At 52.5% G+C, this 10,874-nt stretch overlaps 1 protein-coding gene across 2 annotated transcripts; it reads right to left on the minus strand.

The window, feature by feature from the left end:
- Window positions 1-15: 15 nt before the first annotated feature.
- SLC20A1 (solute carrier family 20 member 1) lies at window positions 16-10,612 on the minus strand. Of its 2 annotated transcripts, none has more exons than XM_085319375.1 (10): window positions 9,979-10,612; window positions 9,702-9,842; window positions 9,487-9,572; window positions 7,088-7,184; window positions 4,930-5,049; window positions 2,960-3,220; window positions 2,314-2,875; window positions 1,983-2,168; window positions 1,512-1,596; window positions 16-782 (listed from the first exon to the last, which is right to left on the minus strand). In XM_085319375.1, the coding sequence occupies exons 1-10, from the start codon at window positions 10,337-10,339 to the stop codon at window positions 621-623; spliced, it is 2,061 nt and encodes a 686-aa protein (XP_085175501.1). In that variant the 5' UTR covers window positions 10,340-10,612; the 3' UTR covers window positions 16-620. The 2 variants fall into 2 exon arrangements, with proteins under 2 accessions (XP_085175501.1, XP_085175500.1); XM_085319374.1 differs by having other exon boundaries at window positions 2,314-2,878.
- Window positions 10,613-10,874: the final 262 nt, after the last annotated feature.

A 10,874-nucleotide genomic window follows, 5' to 3' on the forward strand; every position in this document is an offset into this window, starting at 1 on the left:
CACAGGAGGCGAGAGGGCGATGGTACTGCGGCTTCTCTTGTTTGCACCACACTACGGCGATGGAGGCAAAGCTGAACACGCGAGAGCCCRCGCGCTGGGGGACCCACCCCTCCGCCCCGTGGGCCTGCAGCAGGGCAAGAACCCTCCCCAGCAGGGCAAGAACCAGCCCCCATCCTTACTCTAGGAAGGAATCATGGCAAAAGGAGCTTAATTAAGTCATCAAGAGTTTAAAGGGGGGGGGGGGGAATAATAATAATAAAAACAGAAGTGGCCTCCCCACACTGCTGATCTCAGGCTACGCAGCAGCAGGAGTCGCCCCCCCGCGGCGAGCACAGGCTTAGGGCTGCGCCCACCACAGCTAGAAACTTAGGGGCAAAGAGGGTTTTTTTTCTTTAAAAAAAAAAAAGAAAAAAAAAAAGTACTTCAGTGACAACACTAGACAGAATTGAGGAAAGCCCAATAAAGAGTACAGGAATCTACAGTAATTCACAGCCGGCGYGGGGAGGCGCTGGGGGAAGAGGCCGCCCCCGGCTGCCCTGCAGCTACTCGAGCCGATCATTAGCGTGAAAGCGGGCAGAGCGCGAGCGGCGAGGCTCCCGCAGCGGGCCCAGCCGGCCCCCTCACGGGCCCAGGATGGCGTATTTGAACACGGCCATGATGGCCGCGCTGATGAGGCCCGAGATGGGGACCGTGACGAACCAGGCCATGAAGATGTTGCGGAAGAGGCGCCAGTCCACCGCCTTCCTGGAGCGGAGCCAGCCCACAGAGACGACTGAGCCCACCTGCAGGAGAAGCCAGACATTTTGGGGGAGCTGCCCAGTGTCTCCTCCCTCTCCCACCCCTGCCCAGCCTGCTCGCTCCTGCAGGCCCTCAGCTCTCTCCAAGAGGGAGGACAGAGGCAGCTCTTCCTCCTGCAGTTTCTGCTCTTCCCTRCCCTGAGCCAGCTCAGGGCTTTCCACTTCTAACCAAAAGAGGTCCCCAGCTCCCACCACAGCCCCTCACAGGCAGCACTAACTGCCCAAGCAAAGCCACCCTCGCACAGCCAAGGGTCTCGCTCGAGACCCCTGCTGCCACAGGCTCCCCCGCAGAGGCRGGGAGAAAAAGGTTTGGCAACGAGCTGCCTCCCACGAGCTTTGACCCGGAAGAACAGCAGCAGAGCGCAGGSTTCCCATGGCCGAGCGGCCCGGCTGCCTGGCAGAGCTGTAAAGGGTCCCTCAAAGCAGTTTTGTTTCCCAGTCCAAGGGCTTCCCCGGGTGCTTTTCTTCGGGGACTCTTCCTTCATTCCTGGGCCTGCTCTTAAGCACAGTGTCACCACCCGGCATTGAAATGCAAATCGCAGACCCGTGAACTAAAGGCCTGTGGCAGCCTATTTTGGGAGCTCCTGAACAGTCACTTTATTAGCACCGGAGTTTGGAGGCAGCTGGGGGGGGGTTGGCACCTCATGGCAAGAAGCAGGACTGACCAGGCGCCAGGGCCACCAGCAGCKCCATTAACCCCTCACTCCCACTTACCTTGCAGTGGGTCGTGCTGATGGGGAGGCCAACGTTGGACGCGATCACCACCGTCAGGGCAGACGCCAGCTCGATGCTGAAGCCGCTGGAGGAAGAGCAAGCGCACGGGAAGTGTGGAGAGGGCTGYACCAAGTACCCCACATGCTGACTGATTTATCGGGCCCACTTAGCAGCAAGGCTTGGGGCTGCTCTCCCCACATGGCACCGAGCAGATCCTGCACAGCAGGATCAGCTCCTCACTTGGCTCTCCAGGCTCCCAGCAGCCTAGGATGGATCCCTCAAGGGCTAACAAGGAGGAAACATATAGCTCTAGCTGCAGGGACCCACCACAGGGCCCTTAGTGGCAGCACACCCCAGCTCCTCCAACCAAGCAAGGCTTCCACCTCAAGGAAGCATTGGAAGCTCTCCCTGACCCAGAGCAGGATGCTGCTCTGCAGCTGCTGGAAGATTTGCCTCAAGCAAGGCTCTTACCTCGACGGTGTGATAGGAGTCAGATCCTTCCCCATCGTCTGAATGACTCTCCTTCCCCAGACCCACAAGCCAATGCAGATGCCAGCACCTCCATACAGCAGCAGCCAGATGGGAGTCGCCACCTTTGTAGCCACATCACCCGTCTGGTAGACAAGGTAGAGTGCAACCAGAGGGCCTATGGCATTACTGCAAAAGAAACAAGAGCTATTCTAGAGGGCCAGCAGCTTCATTGCTCCACCCTCACTCAAGGCATTGCGCACACTGACTCAGGAGGGCAGCACACGATCGCRTCAGAACCGGCAAACCCACCGCTTCCACTAACTGAACTGACCTGACATCATTGCCTCCATGAGCAAAAGAGCCAAAGCAAGCTGTCAGGATCTGCAGGAACTGGAAGAGAAGGGACACTTCTGGTTTGTCCTGGTCATGCCACTCTTCCAGGGAGTTGCTGCTGCACTTCCTGTCGCTAATGCCCATCTCCACCTGGGCCGCATTCAGATCCACATCAGCAGCTGGGTGGGCATCCGCCACCGCATTGCAGTAGCTGGTGTAGCTGTCCATGCGGACCCTCTTCTTCGTGTCAGCAGCAGGCCAGGTCAGCTTCTCCATCTCCTCCCCCTTGGGCTCGCCCTCCTTGGCCCGGAAGGAGTCCAGGGGCATGCCACAGATGGCCATGGTGTAAGAGGTGTAGCTGTTGTTGCGCCGCAGCGGCTTGTCCCCCGAGTCACCCATACAGTCCCCCATTTTGGCAAGGTGCAGTTTATGCAGCAGCTCCTTGTAGAGGCCAGAGTCCTTGTGCACGGTGTGGTACTGGTACTGCCCGCTGGAGTTTATGTGGTGGCCCACAGCCTGGTTGAACTGCATGAGGTTGCCGTTGGGCAGCTGCACAGCTCCTGCTGAGAGAAGGGGCGTTTAGCTCCCAGGGAGCTTTGCAGGGACACACACAAGAAAAACCCCACATCCATCCCTCCACTCACCACTGTCAACGTTGGTTTCCTTCAGGTCAACGCTAGGGAGCCTCTCACGCTCCGGAGCCTCCTCCAAGTCTCCCAGGTTGAAGGAGACTGTTCTCTCCTCTACAACTGCCCGGTGCGGCACAGCTGAGACCACGTCAGCAACGGGGCTCTTGGCATCRGCCACGTTGTTGCCCAATGGTACTTTGGGCTCCTCTTGTTCTTCCTTCAAACTGCTGTTCTTCTCCATCAGGGGGCTTTCTGACGGACTCGATTTAATCTCTCCTGTGATAGAGGGCAGTTGCCATTAAACCCCTTCCCATCACCACAGCCAAAGCCGCRGGGCTCATATCTGCCCTACTTCTCCTCCCTAAGACAGAAGGGAGCAGGGGCAGACCAGCACCCCTGATGAAAAATTAGTTCCCAGCTCCCTAATTCTTAACTTTGCTAACTTCTCCCCCCTTCCACATTAATGCTCAGCAGTTGCACCTTGTCACAACAGCCAGACTGTCATAAGCCAGCTCATCTCCTATTTTTAGGCCCTACACACCCACATAGGGTGTGGTGAGCAACATTATGGGGCTTCTGCCTGCTATTCCTACAGCAGAGATTCCTCTTCTGCCAATCACAAGTTAAGATTATCTCTGGGTACACAAGACTACATCCTCATTTCCAGCTGCCATTGGAAGTGCGTTGCCACAAGCTAGTTTACACAAATAGCTGCTTCTCATGTGGTAATGACTCCTGAAGGTGACAGGAAAGCGCCTGGTAAACATCCCAACCTCTCTCCTACTTCCTCAGCTCAGCCCAGCACCCCGTGCTAGTTTATGAACCCAAACAGCCCAATTTACCAGGAGTCAGGCTCCACCTCAAGGGCAGCTTGGTTTCCTGTTCCACTGGAAGAGCCAAGCCAGTATTTTCAGACCCTGGAAACCAAGACAGTTCTTTCCCCTCTACCAGAAGCCAGCTGCCTTCAGGTGAAAACATGAGGTCAGCTAGTGCACAAAAGCCACCTTCACCTCAGAGACAAGACTACTTTCCTGCCAGCTTGCTTGCTACAAGGACTATGAGGCTGCAGGATTCAGCTACCCATCCTGGCGTAAAGCCCGTGTAGAGCTTCCTAGCTGAGCTGCAGAGCTTGTGTCCTGCTGCACTGCACACRAGAAGGCTGTGGGGTTCGATCACGACCTCTTCCCAGCACTGCTATCCAGCGTACACACTGGGTTAGCAAGCAGGGAGTTAAGCTGAAGCTCTAACAACTGGAAGAATTTCAAGGGCAGCCATAAAGCTGTTAGTCACACCCCAATTACACAAGCTTGACAAGGACACTTGTTATCCCCTCATCTACAGTTCTTTAAATGCCTGAGACTGCACATGAAATTTATATGCAAGACCACACACTACTCCAGGAGAGCTCCCTGCACTATGAGGAAGTCAGAGCTTGGGACTGCTACTTTGGATGCCTTTCAATAGGTATTTCAATATTTCTGCTCCAGGGCAAGGATTTCATAAGATTACACAGCTTTAACTTGTGATCTGCATTTGCCAAGCCAAAGATTGATCGCCAGGTATGTGCAGGATTAAAGGTTACACCAGTTAACAGGCAGGTTACCTCCTACCTTCCCTACCCTGGGTGGGTGCTCAGTATGAAACTGCATTTATTGCCTGGCGCCCCTTCCAGTTCAAGGAGAGATCACCCTGCTCATCCAGAGGGGCAGGCAGAGGAGCCAGCTGCCAGACACCACACAGCAGCATGACAGCTACTTAAAGGGGACATTTCAGGGTCTCAGGTGCTGCTGCTGGTTAGAAGCAGAGTCCAGCAACAGCCAAGAGCTTGATTAGAAATGCCTAGTGACTCAGGGCTCACAGAGCAGCTTAAGTGCTAACTTAAGTGTCCCTGCTAATAACACCCCCCCTCAACTCTGCAAAAAGAATTTGGTTAGCAAAAAACACACCCTTCCCCAAAGAACAGCAAAGACCCAGCAATTACTTACGTTCAATTTTCTTCTTCATTCTTGGACATACAAAGAACCAGACGACGAGAGCACAGACAACAGCACTCCCCGCCGAAATTAGGAGGATACCCCAGAGAGGAAGTTTGTCAAAGCCCAGCACTAGGAAATAAAACAATGGATCTTGAAAACCCCAGGGCAACAGCCCCCTCAATGTTTGACTTTGCTCTCCAGCTTGAGGAACTGGTACCCAGCACAGAGCCTCCAACCACCTGCAACATCCTCAGCTAGTTTGTCTGCCAGCTCCACAGCARGGAGAAGTGAGCTTCCAGCATACAGAGAAAATCCACCACTGACCATACAGAAACCAAGAGCTTAACCCACATAAAAGCCCCACCAGGTTACAAGCTCCCCATCACAAGCTAATCTGTTTCACATGTTCAGACACTTTCCCTCCCTCCCACAGCCAAACCCGATTAGTGACTGGTGTGCATTCTGCCCTAGCAGCAAGCAACTGGAGCATTCACACCCGACCTTAGTTGTCAACACCATATATACACAGCCTTGTGTCCTGACTTGCTGCAATGTCAAAGGAAAAAGAAAGAAAGAAAAAAAAAAAGAGCAAAGCTGCTGCAGCAGACAGTGCTATTCCCCCAGCACACCAGCCTGGGAGCAACCAGGGGAGTGTGACACACAGGACCTCAGCTGCTCCCCCTGGAGAGCCAAATGTCTCCATTAACTCTTCTAGCTTCTCTGGGAAGAAGATTTTTTCAGCTGTACAAGTCACTAGAAACTTAAGCCCAAACTGCCTCTTCACCAGGAGAGGCATCCAAGGTGTTAAGTGACCTACTTACAAGCATTCTCACATGCAGTGCGACTTTTAGCAGAAGCTTTACATTATACAGTCTGCTGCAGCCCCCAGTCAGGATACCAAATGCTTGCAACAGCTCAACTCCTGCATTTTATGCTGCAGCCGAGGACTTATCACTTCTAATGCACCACCAGCAACTACACTGCAGCCACTTTAGACACTCTGTTAACCTGTAAGCTGCTATTTGCTTACAACAAACCTGCCTTGCTGAAGGCTACAAACCCCGCATGAAACAGCACTGAGCTCACCCAACCTCCTCCTCAAATTCAGAACTTAAGTTAAATATGAATCCATCTAGGGAAACTAGCCAAAGAAGCAGTGCTGTTGCTGCTTTACAAGCTCAAGTGCCTCTTAGCACTCCCTTGGAGAATCCTAGCACTCCCCTGCCTTCTCACAGCCCACATCTCTGGGACACTCCCAGGCTGGATGGTGCCTCTGAGCAAGCCAGAGACCCAGGGGAAAGCTGACACCCCTCCAAAAGCTTTCCAGTCACTGTTTACAGAGAAAACCCTCAAAAGCCAACACGGACTGCTGTCACTCCACCTCCAGCTCCCAATGACCTCTTTCACTGTTCCACAACAGGAAACCCACTCAGACTGAAAACAACTCATGCTGAGTTACTCTGACTGATGGAAGTTATGATTCGAGTTTTTCTGCAGCAGCTTGCCTTCCAGCTCTGTGGGTCTCCTGCTTATTATGCAAAGCTACCCTCCAGCACCAAGCTAGCCTGACAACAGCACAGCACTTTTCTAGTCCTGCCCTGGGTCTGTCCCTCTACCTAACAGCCAGGCACACACTCCAATTTGGCATTCCCAAAGAGTTTCAAACTGAAGTATGAGCTCCTCTTCACAGCACAGGTGCCAGCTGCAGCATGCCAGCTCTTCGCGCCAGGAAGTCTCAGGGATAATTAGTTTATTCTTAGGGGCTAGGTGAATCACAAGGCCACAAGCTCCTGTCCCGAGCTCCGGCCCCACTCCTACCCTCACTAGTGGAGAACAGGGAGCCCAAGGAGTCTCTTCAGCAGCAGCTGGGTACCTGAGTTTTAGCACAGGTAAGAGAAGGAAGGGGAAGTCATGTTATCTGCCAGTCCTGTGAAGTCTAAGGAGAAAGGTCTGTGGGGGTTTAGTTTGAGCAGGCCTCTTTGGTTGGGCAACTAGCTAGTTTTAGAACTCAGCGCACGCTAGCCTGCAGCCTTCTGTAACCGGCACAGGCCAGCCGCCTTCTAGAAGATTTCAGCCCTGTAAAGCAAAAAGGGGTAAATCGTGCATTTAATGGAGGTTTTGTAAAGAAATTAAAGATTCAGGCTTAAGTATTCTGACATGTACTTACACGGTGCACCAGTATACATGATGGAGAAGAGGTTGATCCCCACAGTACAGGCATAGAAGACCGGCAAAGCTCGCAAACCATTGGGAACAGGATCAGCCTACAAAGTAACATTCAGAGCTGCAGAAATCCGAATCTCAGACACTGCAACTCCCCAATTACTTTAAGGACTGCACAGCAGCTAAACAGCCCTTTAGCAGTTGACCGAAGGTGTGCACACCTGGTATCTAAAACACTGTGCTCCCCCAAGCTCTGCCAAAAGCCAGCTCTGGGAGAGGACTAGAAGCCTCCGGACAGCTTTTCCACTACATTCCAGTTAGAAAATAATCCATCAGAGCTGTCTGAAGAGCTGCTGCACAGTGAGAGCCCCAGCTATCTCCGAGGGCGGAGAAGGTGGGAGAATGCAGTGGGTTGCCTCGCTCCAAGGAGACCCRAGCACAGGACAGCACCAAAAGAGCTTCTCATTGCTGCCCAGGCCCTTCAGAGGCAGAAGCACATGCCTCAAAGCACAGCTAAGAGCCTGGACAGCCTCAGGCAACCAGTGAGCTTAGGTCTAGCACACAAGCAGCCTGCTCCCAGCAGACTCTGCTGCTGCTCTTCACCACAGGGCAGAGGCCTGGCTCCAAGCCTGGCATTTGCCTTTCTAAGGCTATTCAACCTGCAGAACTCCCAAGCCTCCATCTGCAYTTCTTTTTAAAAATCACCAGGCACTTTCAGACAAAACCATTTGTCAGAGAGAGCTTTTACCTCTTTCCAGCTGACTTTGACTAATTAAGTCCATTACTCATACAAGCAGCTTATTCAGCCACATACCTGCACACAGGGGCCCTCACCCAAGCAGCGGGAGCACTTAATCTCTGCTGCTGCCCAGCAATCTGGGTCCAGTGTTGATACAAACAAACTGAGTGTTACTGAACATTGAGCAGGACAGAGCAACCATGCTATTTGGTGCCAGAATCCCTTGACAATGGGACACATTAAGTGGCAGCACAGCTTTGAAAGGCCAGTTATGCAAGGTTACTCTGACAGCAATGACGCTAAACCATTTCAAAGAGCTGCCAGGTAGGAGCAGCAATGATAAGATCTTTACATCTCTCAAAGCACAAATAGACTCAAGACCCCAAATAATTTAAGTCATTAACCTCAAATGCGCAGAACTGATTGTATAGTAATGCCAAAGTTCAGTCCTCCGGACAGTTGGCTGAAAATCCCTGACCAGCAGCATCCACATGCTTCAGGTTCAAGAGTTCATCACTTCAGAAAGGGAACATCTAGAGCTACTACCTCTATTTCAAACATTTCAGGTGCCGAGTCCCATTTCCTGGACTTTCAGACACTGCAAACAGTGGAAATGTTTCCTTRTGGGCCTAGCTAGACAGGCTTTCGTTCATCTAGAGCCTCAGAGGCTGTTCAGGAGGTGGCTGCTACTGCCTGGCATTTTCAGGATGGAAGAATCTGGAATATTTTCTTCAGGGAGCCTCAACTGCAGGTTTAACCTCAGACCTTGACCTACAGCTCCCAAGACAAGGAATCATGTACAGTATGACCTGAAGGAAAGCCTCAAGTCACCTCAAGCTCATTCCCCAGGGTGGCCTATTCCAAAACAGCTCCTGCACTCACTTAAGCAGGAACAGATCTGTGAAACAGGTCAGTTTGTAATAGAAACACCGCTTCTGTGCATACAAAGTAGTATTTCTCCYATACGTTAAAGCAGCATTGCTCTAATGTGAATGATCTAACTGGCACTTCCACTCATAGTGCCCTTCAGCACAAAGCAGCACCCAGAAAATGTGCTAGAACCCTTCTTGCTTGGAAGGCTTAAAACCAGCAAAAATTGCACTAAAATCTTAGYGATCAGGAAGTGGCTGATGCAGAACAACCTAAAGATGTGGGCTGCTCAGCCAGCCTCTCCTGGGGAAGTGCGCACAGTTTCTACAGCGCCAGGGATAATTCCGGTCCTCTTGTTTTTAAGCCGCTGCCTTCATCTGCAGCACAACAGTGCAAGTCCAGCCTTTTGCCACCAGTTAAGCAGCCCGGTAAAAAGCCTGGCCAGCAGCTCTGATCTTATCAATTCTGAACTGTTTCACAACTTGGAAACCCTCATTGTTGCTGCTTAGGCCAGGCAGGAGATGAGCAGCCCAAATGTTTTGCGGGAGGCAAGTAAAAACTCATCTCCTAGGCTCCATTTTATGGAAGGGGGAAAAAAAATCTACAGATTTAGTTTTCCTATTCCTTCACCTCCTCCTGGATAAGGGGTCATCAGCATCATAGCAAACACGTATCCAGACAGATGCTGCTGGAGAAGATCAGATTAGTAAGCCAAAGTAACGAGCATCTTGGGTCTTACAAAGAAAGCATCCCAAGCTGTCAGAACAAACAGCCCACGGCCAGCCCATCCTTACCTTACAAAGGATGAACCTACGGACAAGGAAGAACAGGACAGCAGACATGATGCCAGAAAGGAGGGGTGAGATGAACCAGGACAACACTAGGAGAAAAGAGGTGTGATTAGTACCCCACCACTGCAAGGGGAAGCCCTAGGCTGGTACAGTTGTAGTGAGTCTCACACACACACACACTTATGCTGCTTCTGAAGCCATCAGCAAGTTAGACTTACCAATTTTGAGCAGCTCTGACCACTTGACACCTTCTTGCCCTTTGGCTACCAGCGAAAAACCAATCGTTGCACCAACAATACAATGGGTACCAGAAATGGGAAGCTTCAAGAACGAAGCCACTAGCTGCCACACAGCTGATCCTGAAGCACAAGAAAGAGCCTGGTAAGGGAGCTGCCACCACAACACAGGACAAGCGGGGCACACCCCAGAGCACGAGGCTAGTGCATGCTGAACTTCAGCCCATCCCCTGGCTACCCTAGTGGAGCAGTTACTCACCAAACATGGCACTGATTGAACCAGCCATTAACAGCTCCTGCTTAGAGTCGTACATCTGCACATCAATCAGCCCCTTCCGGATGGTCTCGCTCACTTTGGCTCCCAGGAGGACAGAGCCCACCGTCTCAAAGATGCTTGCCAAGATGCACGCTTGCCGTAGAGTCACTACGCCTGACCCAACTGCAGTTCCAAAGGAGTTTGCCACATCATTAGCACCAACGGAGAATGCCAAGATGAAGGCGATGACAAAGCCCAATATCAACATCCAGAGGAAGGCTGTCATTGAATCTGGGACCACAGTCTCTACAGTGCTCAGCAGCAGCTCTCCAATAGCTGTGGGTGCAACACGGGTTACCTCCATGATTCTACCTTTAGTGGTTTCAAATTAACAGGAACTCAACTTGGATATGTAAACAAAATACGAGGTATGAAAAGGCTATAATAAATAACGTTATAAAATTAAATAAACTAAATAAGACAGATTGGGAGCAGAGTTCCTGCTATACAGTGCATATGAGAATCTCTTTTCTAGAGTTCCTGTGGCTCTGGAAGGTCAGGGCTGGAAAGGGCTCCATGGTGAGGCAAGGGGACACGACACGCTCTTCATCCTGCAAGAGAGAAGCAGGCCTGAGCCGGGGGGAGGGGGGAAAAGGCGCCGGGGGCCGCTGCGGGGCAGAAAGAGCTCGGAGCCGGGCCGGGCCCAAGCGCGCCCCGCCGCCCGGCCCTCCCCAAGGGCAGAGGCGAAGCTAAGGCCTCCCCGCGGGCGCCAGCAGCGGCGCTAGGCCGCGGCGGTTAACGGCCCCCATTCAAACGCGGCGCGCGCCCTTCCCGCGCGGCGCCTAACGGCCGCTCCCGCGCGCGCCCGCCGCCCTCCTCCCTGCCCCCTCCAGCCGCCA

This window comes from Rhea americana, unplaced genomic scaffold (genome assembly GCF_003343005.1).
Source record: "Rhea americana isolate MKP2758 unplaced genomic scaffold, rheAme1 scaffold_581, whole genome shotgun sequence".
NCBI lineage: Eukaryota > Metazoa > Chordata > Aves > Rheiformes > Rheidae > Rhea > Rhea americana.